Source organism: Barbus barbus (assembly GCF_936440315.1).
Source record: "Barbus barbus genome assembly, chromosome: 9".
NCBI classification, from domain to species: Eukaryota; Metazoa; Chordata; class Actinopteri; order Cypriniformes; family Cyprinidae; genus Barbus; species Barbus barbus.
The window spans coordinates 9613128-9631814 of record NC_136737.1 but is presented as its reverse complement, the minus strand read 5'-3'; the positions used below and the strand labels follow the sequence as shown (position 1 = coordinate 9631814).

Here is an 18687-nt window from a genome sequence, read left to right as displayed (position 1 = left end):
CCAATGTTTCAATTATCTAAAACTCCATAGGTGTGAAAGTCTTTCATCTGAATGATCCACAACATACAAGTAACTCTATGTCAGAATAGTTCAAAAACAAAATTTAAGTTTTGGAATTGCCTAATTAAAGTCCAAACTTTTAGGGTGGAAGGACCAGGAACATACAAATTTAGCTGGAAAGCAAACACGTTTCACTGAGCTAAAACATTTAAGCCTTCCTTTCTGTGGTGGATTAACCAGCTCAAAATTAATAAATGGATCTGAATTCTGACTCAATCCTAGAGCTGCATCTAATGGTTGCTTTTAGCGTATATTACGAAATTTGGCTTTTCAACACCTTGATAATGAAAGTTAGACATATTAGTCAAACAAAAGGAGATTTAAATGTATCATTTTGCATAACGCCCACATTTTTTAACAAGGGAGATAGTAAACTGTGAAATTCATAATTTGTCTATTTAATTTACATTTTGAAAAGAATATGTAAAATCATAATCTTTAGGTTTGCCTGAGATCAGTTTTTGTCTTGTTATCACACAACTTACCTCAGTATCTCCAGTTCACACTTTACGTTCTCCAGTCCAGTGCAGAGCAGCTTCACTCCTGAATCCTGCAGAGTATTATTGTTCATGTTCATTTCTTTCAGACTGGTATCTGAACCAAGAATTGTAGCCAGAGCTGAACAGCTTCTGTCTGTTAAGTCGCAATCATTCAGTCTACAAGGAAAACAAGTCACATTAGATTGAATACATACAGTATAATATAGTAAAATGCATGAGCTAAACACAAACATTAATTGTATTATTATTATCCATCTATTACTCTAACATGATCATTAAAAATATTGTAAGACTGGTGGGCTAGACTGACATTGCAACAACAAAATCATTAGTATTTTGATTAACTGACAAATTTGCTACATAAACCAAACAAGAATATAATTTAAAGGTGTATAGCTTTATTGGCAATGAGTTTAATATTTGAAAGCACTCCATTGTCTTTTGAGGTGGAATATATGGAGGTTAATTATTCGAACACTGAGAAGTGTTATCAAACAAAAGAAGACTTAAATAAGGAAGTTGAAGTTAACAATAACTTCATAGTGGAGTGAAAATAACAGTGGAACGATGTGTTTATAATAAATGTTATGTTTTTCTGCTGCTAACAAATAAAAACCGCTAAATAAACAAAATGTATTAAATGACTTACAGAGCTATTTTGGAGTTTTTGATGACTGCTGATAATCTAATGAGACACTCGTCTGATTTCTTGAATTTCTGAAGCTCAAACTCCTCCAGCTCTTCCTTTGATGTCAACAACACAAAGGCCATAGCAGACCACTGGGCAGGAGAAAGATCAACAGATGAAAGACTTCCTTTGCTGAGGTGGGTCTGAATCTCTTTCACCAGAGTTTGATCATTCAATTCATTCAGACAGTAGAACAGATTGATGGATCTCTCTGGAGACAGATTAGCTTCAAATTTCTGCTTGATGTACTGAACGATTTCCTTTTTGCTCTGGTCATTGTCGTCTTGCTGTGTCAACAGACCTTGTAAGAGTAGCCGATTGGACTGGATTGACAGGCCAAGAAGAAAGCGAAGGAAAAGGTCCAGGTGTCCATTGTCACTCTCAAGCGCTTTGTCAACTACAGTCTTGAGCAAATCAATCATGGTTTCATTTTTGTTGTCCTGTTCTGTAGACTCATGAACAAACACACTTTTCTTATTTATGTCTAGAAACAGATGTGCATAAAGCGCTGCAATGAACTCTTGAATGCTCAAGTGAACAAAGCAATACATGGTACCAAGAATGATCCCTCTTTCCTCCTTAAAGATCTGGGTACACATGCCTGAATACACTGATGCTTTATAGACGTCAATACCACAAGCTTCCAGATCTGATTCATAGAAGATCACATTGTTTCTTTCCAGTTGTTGAAATGCCAATTTCCCCAGTGAAAGTATGGCGTCTATATCCCAGGAAATATCTGGTGTGTATTCTCCATCATATTTTCGTCTGCTCTGCAGGATCTGAAAGCGGAGAAAGTGTGTGTACATTTGTGTCAGAGTCTTGGGAGTGTCTTCAGTAATTGATTCCTGCAGTGTTTTGGAGGCATCATCAGCCTGATTGTTTTTCTGATCATAATTTGTTTTCATTTCCAAAATGTTCTTGAGAACAGTGGCTGAAATCCAGCAGAAGACTGGGATGTGGCACATGATAAAGAGACTCTTTGATTTTTTAACATGATCAATGATTTCTTTGGCCTGATTCTCGTCTTTGAATCTTTTTCTGAAGTACTCCTCCTTTTGTGCATCATTGAATCCTCGTATCTCTGTCACCCGGTCGATACAGTCAGGAGGAATCTTACTGGCAGCTGCTGGTCTGGTGGTGATCCAGATGAGAGCAGAAGGAAGCAGATTTCCCTTGATGAGGTTTGTTAGGAGAACATCCAGAGAGGCTGGTGACGATACATCAGACCACGTCTCATTACCCTCAAAGTTCAGAGGAAGACGAAACTCATCCAATCCATCAAGGATGAACAGGATTTTGTACATATTCCTCTTTGCAAGGTTCAGTCCTTTTGTCTCTGGGAAAAACTGAGTTATAAGGTCCATCAAGCTTTGTTTTTCTTTATCCTTTAAGTTCATCTCTCTGAATGGAAGAGGAAATATGAAGCTGATGTCTTGATTTTCTTTTCCTTCAGCCCAATCCACAACAAACTTTTGCACAGAGACTGATTTTCCAATGCCAGCAACTCCTTTTGTCAGAACAGTTTTAATCTTCTTGTCTTTTCCAGGTTGAAATAAATTTGTGCATTCAACCTGTATCTCTTGTGATTCATGACGCCTGGAAGTAACTTCAATCTGTCTCACCTCATGTTCAGTATTGACCTGTTCAGTACAACCCTGAGTGATATAGAGATCTGTGTAGATGCTATTCAGAAGCGTAGCATCACCTTGCTTAGCAATTCCTTCAAACACGCATTGATACTTTTTCTTTAGGTTTGATTTAAGATGCATGAAGACCAGCTTATCTAAACACAAGAACAAAAAATATATTTTCAATAAAATCTTACACATTTATAAGTGACAATCTGACAGTCTACATTCATAAGACTCTGACCTTCTAGAGTATCAGCAGCTTCATCTTGCTTCATCTCTCTCAGGAAGTAGAGTGTGAGATCAAGTGCTGCTTCTTTGATCCTGCACATGTCCTCTGTATCTCTCACAAAGTATTGTGTGTTTTCCTTTCTTAATATTTTCTTACACTTTTCCAGCTCATACTTCAAAAATTTTATTATTTTGTTCTCAAGTTCCTAAAAATAAGCAAGAAAAACAAAAGAACAAAAGAAAAAATATAGAACAAAAAATAACCAAATTGTACGTTCATACATCAAAAATGCTTAAAATATAAATAATTTACATATAGAACAAATGTCATCTAGAAGAATTTTTTTTTCCTACCTGGAATATGCTGTGGAGATTTTCTATGAACTTCTTGTGGAAGTGGCTCTTCTGAACCTTTGTGTCAAATTTCTCATGTTGAACCCTGTCAGCAAAATAAATCTGACTACTGATCATGTTAAACAAAGTAAAGAATAATCAGAATTACCAATAGGGTTTTATATCTGGAAGTACTTAAGTTTTGTTTATTTAAATACTAAATATTTAGGTACACATTCACTTTCAACCTTTTTGCCAATTGGGTCACAAATATTTTACTCAAATATAAGTTCTTATTGCAAGGTACTGAATTTTGCTTCTAGCAAACTGACAAAATGATTCATACTATATATACAGGTCCTTCTCAAAAAATTAGCATATTGTGATAAAGTTCATTATTTTCTGTAATGTACTGATAAACATTAGACTTTCATATATTTTAGATTCATTACAACACAACACAACTGAAGTAGTTCAAGCCTTTTATTGTTTTAATATTGATGATTTTGGCATACAGCTCATGAAAACCCAAAATTCCTATCTCAAAAAATTAGCATATCATGAAAAGATTCTCTAAACGAGCTATTAACCTAATCATCTGAATCAACTAATTAACTCTAAACACCTGCAAAAGATTCCTGAGGCTTTTAAAAACGCCCAGCCTGGTTCATTACTCAAAACCGCAATCATGGGTAAGACTGCCGACCTGACTGCTGTCCAGAAGGCCATCATTGACACCCTCAAGCAAGAGGGTAAGACACAGAAAGAAATTTCTGAACGAATAGGCTGTTCCCAGAGTGCTGTATCAAGGCACCTCAGTGGGAAGTCTGTGGGAAGGAAAAAGTGTGGCAGAAAACGCAGCACAACGAGAAGAGGTGACCGGACCCTGAGGAAGATTGTGGAGAAGGTCCGATTCCAGACCTTGGGGGACCTGCGGAAGCAGTGGACTGAGTCTGGAGTAGAAACATCCAGAGCCACCGTGTACAGGCGTATGCAGGAAATGGGCTACAGGTGCCGCATTCCCCAGGTCAAGCCACTTTTGAACCAGAAACAGCGGCAGAAGCGCCTGACCTAGGCTACAGAGAAGCAGCACTGGACTGTTGCTCAGTGGTCCAAAGTACTTTTTTCGGATGAAAGCAAATTTTGCATGTCATTCGGAAATCAAGGTGCCAGAGTCTGGAGGAAGACTGGGGAGAGGGAAATGCCAAAATGCCTGAAGTCCAGTGTCAAGTACCCACAGTCAGTGATGCTGGTGTTGGTCCACTGTGTTTTATCAAGGGCAGGGTCAATGCAGCTAGCTATCAGGAGATTTTGGAGCACTTCATGCTTCCATCTGCTGAAAAGCTTTATGGAGATGAAGATTTCATTTTTCAGCACGACCTGGCACCTGCTCACAGTGCCAAAACCACTGGTAAATGGTTTACTGACCATGGTATTACTGTGCTCAATTGGCCTGCCAACTCTCCTGACCTGAACCCCATAGAGAATCTGTGGGATATTGTGAAGAGAAAGTTGAGAGACGCAAGACCCAACACTCTGGATGAGCTTAAGGCCGCTATCGAAGCATCCTGGGCCTCCATAACACCTCAGCAGTGCCACAGGCTGATTGCCTCCATGCCACGCCGCATTGAAGCAGTCATTTCTGCAAAAGGATTCCCGACCAAGTATTGAGTGCATAACTGAACATAATTATTTGAAGGTTGACTTTTTTTTTTGTATTAAAAACACTTTTCTTTTATTGGTCGGATGAAATATGCTAATTTTTTGAGATAGGAATTTTGGGTTTTCATGAGCTGTATGCCAAAATCATCAATATTAAAACAATAAAAGGCTTGAACTACTTCAGTTGTGTTGTAATGAATCTAAAATATATGAAAGTCTAATGTTTATCAGTACATTACAGAAAATAATGAACTTTATCACAATATGCTAATTTTTTGAGAAGGACCTGTATATATATATATATCAGTGCTGTCAATCGATTAAAAATTGTAATCGCGTTAATCACAGTCATGGACTGTGATTAATCACGATTAATCGCAAATTTAAAATACTAGGATTTACCTGTAAATCTGTTGAAATAAAGGCATGCATGACAAACTAGTTTAAGGAAACATAACCTTTCACATCTCCGCTAGGTATGAGACATAATCCTTATTATTCTTTTTTTTCAGCCATTATCAGCCTTTATACTGGCAAATAAAACGTTTACCAAGCCACATCGCTTCAATCCCAGTATACATTTACCCAACTATTATCAAAAGTATTTCTAAATAAATACAACAAAACATTTTCTTGTGACCTTACATGAAGTATTATGATAAAATGCATTATGAAGAAGAATTGGACCTGTTCTGCAGGTGCATTAGAGCTAACATTAGCATCATGCTTCATAGACAATTTATGAGATTAATAGTACACTTTTACTCAGAACTCACTTTAAACCACCATCGAGTGTTTGTAATAACTTCCTTTTTGCGATCACATGTGTATATATATACACTTTGGCCGGCTGTGGTACATTATAAATGTAGCCCAAAAAAATCGCAACCCACGGCTCTGTAATTTTTCCCACAACTATTTTCAAAATAGCTCAATTGTGCAGGAAAACCACGACCCTGGCAACACTGGTTCGCTGTACCCTCATCACATATGAGTATACATCTCTCTCTCTCTCTCTCCACGTTCGCTTCACTTTCGTCTAACTATCCACATATATATATATATATATATATATACTGTATATTATACACTGTACATACATGTATGTGCAGAGTAAGTGCATTGTATTAAATGATTAATTTAAATGTAAGTACATAGTATTTAAAGACACTTACAGTAATATAAAGTGTAAGTCTACTTTTTCTTGTCCAGGTAGGCAACAGGTTACTAGTGTATAGGCATAATCATTTTAAGATATGTATATAGATTTTATAGTTAACTGATGGGTCTTGCTTTGTTTTTATTCATATTTTTTTGTGATGGTTTATTCTTAAATATCATTTCTCATTTACAAAAGCCATAATTAGCATGGAATTGTGCATGAGTCCAACACAAATTTCGCTTTGTAAGTGTATTTCATTCATTCACCTGACTGAAATTTAACTGGGTAATGTAATAGTAACATAGACCTTAGTAGTATTTTAAATAATGTTGTGTAAAGCCTGTAAACATCTATTACACATACTTTTTGCTATCTCTGGTGAAACCCACAGTGTCACACACATGCACACACTCACTACACTCTTATAAATAGTGAAGCAGCTTGCCAGACATTTTGAATTGTGTTTTATTATTATATGTAGTCATGTTCTATCATATACACCACAGTAGAGAAATTAGCCAATGTAGTGCTATAATGCAAACACATGAAATACCTTTTGTTTGGTAATGTTTTTTTCTCACTGAATTTCGGTGGTTCTTCTTTCGACTGGTCAATCTTCACAGACACAGCGCTGAGCACATGTGAGCCTGAACTTACACTAATGACACAAAGAACAGAGAGAAAAACATGTTTTACTACAGGAGACGACTCGTGTCTGATAGCTGCACACACTCTCTCGTCCTCCACAGAAATATTTTTTACTAAAGAAAATGGAGAGCAGCAATGTCCCTGCAACAAAGCTGTTACTTACATTTACATTTATTCATTTAGCTGACGCTTTTATCCAAAGCGACTTACAATTGCTATATATGTCAGAGGTCGCACGCCTCTGGAGCAACTAGGGGTTAAGTGTCTTGCTCAGGGACACATTGGTGTCTCACAGTGGATTCGAACCCGGGTCTCGAACACCAAAGAGAGTGTGTCTTATCCACTGCGCCATCACCACCCGATACTTAAAATAAATTACATGTTTATCCAGTTTCTAACATCTATTAATGAATGTGCTTCAGTATACAGATACCCACTGCTAAGGTTTAGTTTGACTGTGTCAATAAATGAACTGTCCTGGATTGAGAAAGTCTCACAAGTTTCACTGTTTGACTGCATCTGCCTTCATTTTCACTACACAAAATAATTGGTGCTGAATATAATTTCTGCTTAAATAATGTCTGGTAGAAATCTTGTTGTAGAGGACAATGTTGAGTCCCTCAATGCTAAATTCTCATCAGCCACGATGGAAGCAGCACAATGTTGAAAATGTTATTGCAGATTCTTTGTCCAGTTGTAATTTCTAACTGTGTTTACTCTTATGTGTTTTATGTGCTCTTATTTCTCTGTGGTGGGACTGTCTGTAGGTGAAAAAAACCTTAACACTCACCGAACAAAATGGAAACCAAAAACTGTTGAGATAATGTTTTGCACTTACATAAAACAATGTGCTTTCTCCTGACTATAAACCATTGTATTTGTTATGGCTCTTTAACGACAGCAGGACTGGAGTGAAATTTGAGCACAATTTGAGATTATCCAAAAAGTATCTTCAGCTTCAGTGGAAGACAAAAGTCTGATTTACTGTACAAATAGTCACATGATTAATGTTGATTAAGGACCTAGAAATAGTGGATTTTTTTTTCTTCTTAATTTTAGTACATAACATTTGTTTTACCTTTTTTATGAAACTGTTCTTAAAAGGTTCTGGGTTTTGAAACCCAGATTTCTAATGAGGACAACAACATATTCTGTCTGAACTGCTAGAATAAAATATAGTCTTTACTTTGCCTTTGACAACTATTAATGCTGGAGAAACATACAAAATACATTTTGGTAGGTGATGGTGTTTTCTCAATGAAGTCTGGCATTGTTTTATTTAGCCATGTTCTATCATATACACCACAGTTGAGAAATTTGCTAATGCAATGGTAAAATGAAAAACACATGAAATACCTTTTGGTCGGTATTGTTGTCTCACTGAGGTTTGGTGGTTGATCTTTTGACCAGTCACTCTTCACAGACACAGAGCTTGACACATGTGAGGCTGATCTTACACTAATGACACAAAGAACAGAAAGAAAACTGCAGAAGATTACTTTACAGAAGGTTTTCATGACTGATATCTGCACATGAACTTGCTATCCTGTCATCCACAGAAATAAGCAAGTTTGCAACCACAGTTAAGTTTGTGAATTCAGAATTATTTTGGCTATAAATCAGCAGTGCGCTGTCATAGACATTCACAGTACCGTTTTTGCTTCAGTGGAAGAAAGATCTGATCTACAATTAGTCACATGATTGTCATCAGGGGCGTAGCACCAAATTCTGGGCCCTATGCACAAGCAGTGGCCATGGGCCCCCGTAAGCTCGAGGTTGACAGCTACCTACAACTACCCTTACTACTAATCTAAGAACTCTTATATGTATAACAAAAAAAGCCTTATTACACAACTTCTCTGAATTTCTGTTTTATTTGCAGAATGCTTAAAAGCTAACATGCCACCAAAGGTAGCCTAACATTATAGGCATGCATGAAAATTTAAACACTTTTTCATTTGGCTGAAGAGAACAGTTTTTTAATGCTTACAAAATGCTTAATTTACAGTGAAAGATAATAAAAAAAAATTAACTCGCTTGTCAATTTCCATTAATAAGGGGCAAAAAAAAAACTTCCACAAAGTGCTAAACACTGAAATTTATACCCCAGTTAGTGCCATCAGTGACGGGTCTTCTTGGTGGCAAAATCCTTGATGAGGTCCTTAAAGTCCAGTTTTCTTGCCAACTGACTTTCAATGGAAAGAAGGGCAAGGCTGTTCAATCTATCCTGACTCATTGTTGATCTCAGGTAGTTTTTAACCAGTTTCATCTTACTGAAAGTCCAATGTAGCCTAATGGATGTGATTGAACTTGATTAACATTTAAATATTTTGTATAACACTTAATAAAAACTAAGTGCCATTTTATTTTTCTTATGGATGTGTCAAAAAAATAGTCTCTATAGCCAAACAGCTAGACTACAGTAAAAGGCAGAGCATGACATGTTGCTAAACACATTATAGTATAAACAGCTAAAATGATGTGCTTTCATTTTAAACTACAGTATAGGCTCACTTAATAAGTGATAAGTCCACAGTATCAGATGATGAGGGGTCTGTTGCTGCTGCATCACCCTCTGTGACAGACAGTTTCTGAAACTGAGTGCCATGCGTTTCACAAGTTAGCTTTGCCACTAATATGACCGATATCCTCATGAACCTATATGACATTGAGCCTACAAAGTTAGACTATTATAGTCCAATAACAAATATTAATTTAGTTTTCGAATTAGTATAACGTTACTATTGAAATGGTGTAGGCTATGCAAACAAGGCATCATGTAATTTCTCATTTTGTGTTATGCCGTTGTGTTATATTAGCACTGATAATCGCGGGGGTATTGAAGTGTTTTGTAACCACAGCAGGAGCTCATTTGTAGACTATTTGCTCTCACATTTTGGGCTCACCTTTCTTGGAAAAGAAGTCCGTTAGCAGTTGCTTTCCCTCATTTCTTTTTCTATCTCATTCCTACCTCTCTTTTCTTTTCTGAGAACCGAATTTTGCTTTGTTTAATATCATCTTCCGTTGCACAGTTCGGCACTGCCGTCTGCCGCTTCAGCAGAATGAACGCCGCTTCAAATGCGCCTAGTCATAAAGTCCGGTGAAGGTGGACTAAACCATTTCATGCAAGGGAGAGGTTGCCTGTCCTCAGACACTATATGTACTTGGACACCATTTAATACATCAATCAACTGATGCCTTTACCCAAAATATTAGTATTTACATTAGTTAACAACATTTATTGTGATCTTAAAATTATATTTAAAGGAAAATAAAATTTCACTCCTCAGGGGCCCTCCCCCCACTTGGGGCCCTGGTAATTTAGTCCCACTTTTCACCCAACTACGACGCCCCTGATTGTCATTGTCACTCATATAATGATTGACCTAGAAATAGAGCAGTTGATTTTTGATCATAACATCTGTTCAAAACATGTTCCTGAAAAAAATTCCAGTTTACATACAGTTTGAAACCCAGATTTCAGATTCTCCCTTGTTCCAATTCCTACTGAACAGCTAGAAAAAAATATAGTCTTTGCTAACCTACCTTTGACAAACTACTAATGTTGGAGAAACTAACAAAATACCTTTTAGTAGATGATGTTTTTTTCTCACTGAAGTACGGTGGATCACCCATTGACCGGTCACTCTTCACAGACACAGAGCTGGACACATGTGAGCCTGATCTTACACTGATGACACAAAGAACAGAGAGAGAAAGAAGACACTTTATCCATCTTACATACGGTTTGGAACCCAGATTTCCGATTCTCCACTGTTCAGTCTCGCCTACTGAACAGCTAGAAAAAAAAAACAGTCTTTGCTAACCTACCTTGACAAACTACTAATGTTGGAGAAACTAACAAAATCCCTTTTTGTAGATGATGGTGTTTCCCCACTTAAGTTTGGTGGAAGATCATGAGACTTGTAACTCTTCACAGACACAGAGCTGGACACATGTGAGCCGGATCTTACACTAATAACACAAAGAACAGAGAGAGAAAACACACCTTATTAAAGGAGGATCCTCAGTAAAGAATTAAATACAATAATTAAATATAGTATACAGTAAATGTGAATTTGATCATGAATATGGCTGGATAGATGGATGTATATCTGTACCCTAGTGACTTTCTGTGTAACTGAATTACTGGAAAGAAACTCCAGTCAGAGTTCAATAAAGAGAGAAGCAGATTACATGACATGTCTTTCTGTGATGTATTGCTTTATTTAATCAAGTTGTCTTACATATAGAACAGTGCATAAATTAGCTATTACAGTGTTATACATGTAAAAGAAATAAAGTACCTTTTAACAGATGATGGTTTTTTCTCACTGAAGTTCGGTGTGCCATCTCCTTTTGAACTGGCACTCTTCGCAGATACAGAGCTGGACACACGTGATCCTGATCTCACACTAATGACACAACGAACAAAGAGAGAAAAATATTTTACGACAAGAGGTTCATCAATCTCATATGAAGACGTTTGATGTTGCAAATAGGGAAATTAAATACATTTGACTTTCAACAATAACTGAGCCTTATCATTCTCATCTTAACCATAGGAAGAGAAATTTAACAGATGTAATGTTTTGGACACATTACTTTTTCTGTGTTTGATATTTGATTCAATGGAAATCAAAATAAAATCTTGTCACTCCACATAGATTCAGTGGGATGGGATCAAGATGTTTGTTCTGGAATTAAAATGTCTTAGGAGCCTTAAATTATAATGTGTATGTGTTACATGTCTGTGTCTCTCTCTCTTTCCCTCGCTCTCTGTAATTTTTCTGAATTCCAGTAGGTTTGGGATGCTGTCATTAAATCGACATGATGTCAACTTCTCCGCTGCCAATCAAGTTTCCCAGCAGCATTTAAAAAGCATGTTGAAATGAAAGAGAGAGTATCCTTGCTCCCCTGCTTGTCCGCCTTGTGTTGTGTTTTTGTTCTTTGAGCTAGTATCATTTGTTTGGTGACAGTTTTAATCCCTACCACTTTTAGTTTACCTTCTCACTTTGTTATTATTTTGCTACCCCCCCCCCCCTCCCTTTTTTTTGTTTGTTTTTTCCCCCTTCCTTTTTATTGTTTTGATGGTGTTTGCTCTGTCCAAGGGAAACAGAGATAGGTGAGAAGTCACGTGACTTACACAGTGCAACTCGACACCGTGTAAGAAAGTGAATGCCACTCTTTGTAAGTTTTGTTTGCTAGTTAGAGTAGGGAAGTTTAGGGTTCTTGGTGCTGAAGAATTGCTTTATTTTTATTTGTTTGTTAATTTGGTTAGAAGCTGAATTATGAGTTAGATTAGATTTTTCTGTTTTCTGTTTCTTTTCTTTGGTGTCACTTGCATCCCTTTTTCTCCTGTGTTTAAAATGTAGTTTATTGATTTGAATTGTAAATATATGTATATATTCTGTTCATTTTTCATTGTTAACACTTGGTAATATACCCTTACTTTCACTTATGTATAATAAAACAGCTTTCTTTGGCATTGCTTTGTTCTCTTGCCACCACCATTACTCCAAATGTTATCACCCCCATCGGTCCGTTCGACCGCACCAGCTGCACTGCCCAAAGTACAGCCCTGCTCCAGATGCACCAATCTGATCTCTTGTTATTTTTTGTTCTGCCACAATATAAACGGCCTTTCCATCATGAAGGAAAAAACACCAATTATGTCATGCATTCCTCAACTATATAACTAAAACTAAACTCAGTTTCAGGTTTTCCCCGTTCTTATCGACATCTTCAGATTTTGAAGAGGTTAAGATGTTTTTATTTTTATTATTATTATCATCTATCTGCAGCCATATTAGAAGAACTGCATGATAGTTAGCTATTAAATCTAGGACTGGCTATAAAGCAGTCTTACCTCTGTTTCTCGGAGAGACTCATCTCAGATGGGGAGTCCGTTTACTTCAGATCACTTCAGAATCCAATCACTCCTCACAACACAGGCCTCTATATGTTTACTATGCAGAGATTAAACAGTGTTAAAATTAAAAAAGTAGGGAAAAAACAGTACATATAGTAATAGACACTAATTTATTCAGTTTTTTTTATGAAATTCTTGTATCAGTCCTTTTCACTTTGACCATTATATCACAATTTACTTAACTTTAAATGATCTCAAAATAATGTTTTAATTTTTCCAGTAATTATGACGTAGGTACTCGATATAATATGTATATGCTATTTAGTCATATGGCCGCTGATGCGTTGCTGTTTTTCTTTAACAAACCAAAATCACAGTAACAGAACCTTAAGAAGTTACAGCTCGCATCAAGTTCAAGACACTGATGCTTGCATACAGAACTACCACAGGTTTAGCACCCGCCTACTTCCACTCACTATTACGAACCTACATCCCCTCCAGAAGTCTGAGATCTGCTAGTGAGCGATGCCTCATGGTACCATCACAGAGAGGCTCAAAATCACTCTCCAGAATATTCTCGTTCACCATTCCTGAATGATCTTTGCACCCCTAAAAGGCGTTGTACCGAAGAAAGCTGAAAAAGCAGAGGTATTTCCTGCAGACATTAATAGATGCCATAGCCCTTATCAGTGTCTGCATGAAATACCTCTGCTTTTTATTAATGCTATGTTGATAAAGCGTTAATCATTCAACGTGATCTTAAGTTGAATCACATAAACATAAAATAATAGTCTATATAATGTCTACATTCACTACTGAACTCCGATGAAAGTTAAACTGAAACTCGGTAACAACTCAAATAAGATATGGCTTAATAATTGATCTCTGTAGATTTAATTTACAGTGATTTGCATTAAACTGTAAGCCCTCACACTACAAATAAAAGAAAATCATATGGAAATATTATCTGTGGCAGCTCTTTGATCCCCGGCCACTTGTTTGTAAGGATTAAGTTTCATTCATTCATTTATTTGATCGTTTATCATTGTTGGGCATCTCTAATAATAATGAATCTTCAACTTGGTTCATTATTTATTTGCATAGCATCCACAACATCGTTTCAAAGCAGCTTATAGTAAGTTCTGTTATCTCTATAATGGCTTAATTCTTTAAGATCTAGCTATGTATTCTCCCATTTAAAAAAATAGCCATGGTTTTGCTACTTTAACCAAAGTGTTATAGCAGTTAGCCTGTATCAGTACCACTGTAGTGAAGGAGACTGAATAATGAAGATTTGCAGCCTCTCAGACAAACCACAGAGACATTTTTTTAAAGAGATTTACATATTAGTCAGTTTTATTCTAAGAGTATGTAAGATGATTTTCAAAAAAATATTAATAGTAAACTGTCAGCTTTTTTCTGTGGTGATTTGCGTGTGTTTTTAAAAAAAGTTTTTATTGAATACTTGAAAAAGAACAATAACAATTGTCAACATTGTTAACTCACAATAACAACAATCCAGGGTCTCTCAGTCCAAGGGAAGCGCCAAGTCCTTCAGCAAAGCCACCGTTCTCATTGCTTTTAAATTCTTAGAGAACTCAATTGAATCAAAATACATTTTCAGTTCAATTTTGAATCTTAAAAAAGAGGTTTGCTTTTAGAAAATGTACATTTATGAATATGATATTTAGCTAACAGGAAAATAAGGTTTATAAAATAAACCTAATTTCTTTTTTCACATTCACGAAAGCCAAAAAAGACATTTCTATAAGTAAACTCAAAATTAGGATTCACATAACATTTGATAAAGTCAAGAATGTCAGACCAAAATGATGTTGTGTAAGAGCAATTCCAGAATAGGCGATGTAGACTGAGAGCGCTTGAGCGGGACCTAAAAGATGCGGCGTGACGTGGATTCCCAGACTCTATCAAAGACTATAGAATACCTCTATTAATGTGTGATGCGCGTGCACGCGAGGGGGGTAAGATTTTCCACTGGGGTCGGATTTCGATACACCCCGGAATGCTGGATCCCTGTCAATCTTCAAACAACAACTGAAAACTCATCTCTTTCGACATTACTTGACTTCATCCTAAACTTAATAATAATAATAATATCTTCCCTTCCCTTGCGAGCTTGTACTTATTTGAGCAATGCCTGAGATTTGGTGTTAGAGCACAGCCTCTGTCTGCTTGCCTCTTTTAAGATGAATCACTTTATGCATTCCCCAATTGTAAGTCGCTTTGGATAAAAGCGTCTGCAAAATGACTAAATGTAAATGTAAGAAGTTTAATAGAACATATTCGCTGGGGTTTATTGACTCCTCTATCCGAAAAACTTGGGTAAAGTTGGTTTTATATTCGCACAAACTTCTCCTCGTTCAGGAACTTTCTAATTATATGTGTAATAAAGTTAATGTTTCAAAATTCTAATCAGCGACATGATATTGAAAAACATGATAATGACTAACTATTGTCAATTATAACCTACTACATTGTTCACAATCGATCAGAATGGCTAAGCATTGTTTTAACGATAAAATTACTTACTTGCGAACGTCCGTGTGTCCAGACTCCAGAATGTCTAACGTAGTGTGGAAAACTAGTGAGGGACCGTCTAAAAAGTGCTTTTTTTTTGTTGTTGTTGTTTTTTTGTTTTTTTTCATTGTGTACAAACAGATAACTACATTTTAGTCAACTACAGATGTACTAGCAAATATCAAACATTATATGTTCTAATGCTAAAGAATTTCCTTTAGAAACAATATAAATTGCATTATACATGAACTGTAATTTAGTAAAAATCCAGACAGGTGGAAAATCATGTGTGATCTCCTGAACATAGTTAATCGCTTAAGTTTACAACTGTTTTTATTTAATTATTTGCCTCAAAATGAAGAACTATGGTGACCGGGAGGGCTCGGTTCACTTCGTTTTGTTGTGGCCACGAGATCATTTTGTCAAGGTATAACAACATCCTTATGTTGTGGCCTCATGATCCAATGCTTATTTAGGCTAATAGACTGTATAATTATAAATATTATCTGTTTCGTTGAGGATTATGGATTATTTGCGTAGTTTCATTTGTAAATGAAAACACAATATGCTCATTTGTCTTCATATATGGGTGTAAATAATCATAAAGTCAAAACTTTATTGGCATAATTTTCAGGCATTTACAGCATTTGCAAAGTTATTGATTTTTTATGCTAAAAATCATTAGGATATTAAGTAAAGATCATGTTCCATGAAGATTTTTTGTAAATTTCCTACCGTAAATATATAGAAACTTAATTTTTGATTAATAACTTCATTTGCACAACTTTAAAGGTGATTTTCTCAATATTTAGATTTTTTGCACCCTCTGATAGCAGATTTTTAAATAGTTATCTCTCGGCCAAATATTGTGCTATCCTAACAAACCATGCATAAATGGAAAACTTATTTATTCATCTTTCAGATGATGTATCAATCTCAATTTCAAAAATTAAAAAAAAAAAATTAATTTGTTTTGTTGTCCAGGGTCACATATTATAATATTATTATAGTTATATAATAATAATAATATACAAATATCAAATAAAAAGACACGATCAGTTAACTGATTTACAAGACGAGAAAACGTTATTTTTTTTATTTTTTTATGTTATTCCCTTGACATAAGAAATGGATGTGGTTCCCTCAACATAGGATCTCCATGCCACGACTTCACATTGCGTGGCCACAACATAAGGATGTCATTACCTCGACAAAATTATCTCATGACCATGATATTTTACCACGTTCCCAAGAGTTAATATGTTGTGGCCATGACAAAACTAAGTGAAATGAACATGTCCCATTCTAGTCACCATAAACAACAACTGTGACGCAGACAGCAGTGTTATTCACGAAACTATCAGCACAAACGAGACCATAGATCCAGGCGTTGTTTTTATTATTGCTGTGGACTTTAATCAGTAAACTGCATTCAACTGCACATCAACATTCCTACTAGAGAACATAACACACTGGATCATGTGTACAAAGTTAAAGGGAGCTTAAAACTCAAAGCACCTCATTTTGGCCGTTCAGACCACTATACAATTTTTTTTATACCCAACTTAGAAACAGATGTGGAAACAGTGTACTCTAGAAAGTAAAACCATCAGAGTGTGGTCTGAGACAGCCGAAAAAACACCGAAAGCATACTGGGATGTATTCAGAACATCAGCAATAACAACAGGACTCCACAGTCAATACTGATGAATATGCATCAACTGAAAGTGAAAGTGACGTGACATACGGCCTAGTATGGTGACCCATACTCAGTATTCGTGCTCTGCATTTAACCCATTCAATGTGCACACACACACATGAACACAGGGGAGCAGTTGGGGGTTTGGTGAGAGTCCATTACAGTTTCCAGTAAAAACAATATACAGTGGGGATCGAAAGTTTGGGAACCCCTTGCAGAATCTGTGAAAATGTGGATAATTTTACCAAAATAAGAGAGATCATACAAAATGCTTGTTATTTTTTATTTAGTACTGTCCTGAGTAAGATATTTTCCATAAAAAGATGTTTACATATAGTCCACAAGACAAAAAAATAGCTGAAATTATTAAAATAACCACATTCAAAAGTTTGGGAACCCTTGGTTCTTAATACTGTGTGTGGTTACCTGGATGATATACGACTGTTTTTTTGTTTTGTGATGGTTGTTCATGAGTCCCTTGTTTGTTCTGAACAGTTAAACTGAGCACTGTTCTTCAGAAAAATCCTCCAGGTCCTGCAGAATCTTCTGCATATTTGAACCCTTTCCAGCAGTAACTGTATGATTTTGAGATCCACCTTTTCACACTGAGGATGATTGAGGGACTCAAACACAACAATTAAAAAAGGTTCAAACATTCACTGATGCTCCTGAAGGAAACACGATGCATTAAGAGCCGGGGGGTGAAAACTTTTTGAATTTGAAGATCAAGGTAAATTGTACTTCATTTGTCTTCCAGGAAACATGCAAGTATCTTCTGTCGCGTCAGAAGGGCAGTACTAAATGGAAAAATATGATATTTCAACAAAATAAGAAAAATTTGGACATCTTCATCCTGTTCAAAAGTTTTCACCCCCCAGCTCTTAATGCATCGTGTTTCCTTCAGGAGCATCAGTGAATGTTTGAACCTTTTTTAATTGTTGTGTTTGAGTCCCTCAATCATCCTCAGTGTGAAAAGGTGGATCTCAAAATCATACAGTTACTGCTGGAAAGGGTTAAAATATGCAAAAGATGCTGGAAAACTGAAGATTCTGCAGGACCTGGAGGATTTTTCTGAAGAACAGTGCTCAGTTTAACTGTTCAGAACAAACAAGGGACTCATGAACAACCATCACAAAACAAAAAAACAGTCGTAGATCATCCAGGTAACCACACACAGTATTAAGAACCAAGGGTTCCCAAACTTTTGAATGTGGTTATTTTAATAATTTCAGCTATTGTTTTGTCTTGTGGACTATATGTAAACATCTTTTATGGAAAATATCTTACTCAGGACAGTACTAAATAAAAAATAACATGCATTTTGTATGATCTCTCTTATTTTGGTAAAATTATCCACATTTTCACAGATTCTGCAAGGGGTTCCCAAACTTTCGCATGCCAGTGTAAGTCCCATTATAACCAGAAAAAACATTACTAATTTTGTAATGGTGTCTATTGTTTTTTTTGGTTTGTTTTTGTTTTTTTAGCAGGGGTTTTATTTTTATTTATTTTATTCAATATATCCCTACAATATATCATGAAATATCTTGATTCTTAAATATGTGTAAGTAAATGCATTTTGCACCTTTATAGATAATGTTAGTTGGTCTGTAATGGGCGATAGGCAAAGTAGCATAATACTATAATCTATTAACTACGCATA

The 18687-nt window shown here is 36.0% G+C and overlaps 2 protein-coding genes across 2 annotated transcripts in view; both read right to left on the bottom strand.

Annotated features, from left to right (window-relative positions):
- LOC306874567 (NACHT, LRR and PYD domains-containing protein 3-like) overlaps positions 1–15642 on the bottom strand; it is a gene marked incomplete at its 3' end in the record, with an annotated part of 38889 nt that extends 23247 nt beyond the window's left edge. Inside the window, exons 1-12 of the mRNA XM_079424710.1 lie at positions 15338–15642; positions 14294–14384; positions 12785–12884; positions 11223–11330; positions 10747–10890; positions 10502–10606; positions 8272–8373; positions 6821–6925; positions 3465–3549; positions 3124–3316; positions 1210–3034; positions 546–716 (exon numbers count right to left, since the gene is read on the bottom strand). Of these exons, the coding sequence (XP_079280836.1) occupies positions 546–716; positions 1210–3034; positions 3124–3316; positions 3465–3549; positions 6821–6925; positions 8272–8373; positions 10502–10606; positions 10747–10890; positions 11223–11330; positions 12785–12807 (2861 nt within the window). The 5' untranslated portion in view covers positions 12808–12884; positions 14294–14384; positions 15338–15642. The remainder of the gene's footprint in view (positions 1–545; positions 717–1209; positions 3035–3123; positions 3317–3464; positions 3550–6820; positions 6926–8271; positions 8374–10501; positions 10607–10746; positions 10891–11222; positions 11331–12784; positions 12885–14293; positions 14385–15337) is intronic.
- The window catches only part of LOC306874981 (NACHT, LRR and PYD domains-containing protein 12-like), a 123303-nt gene that overhangs the window by 24690 nt on the left and 79926 nt on the right, over positions 1–18687 (bottom strand). The window lies entirely within an intron of this gene.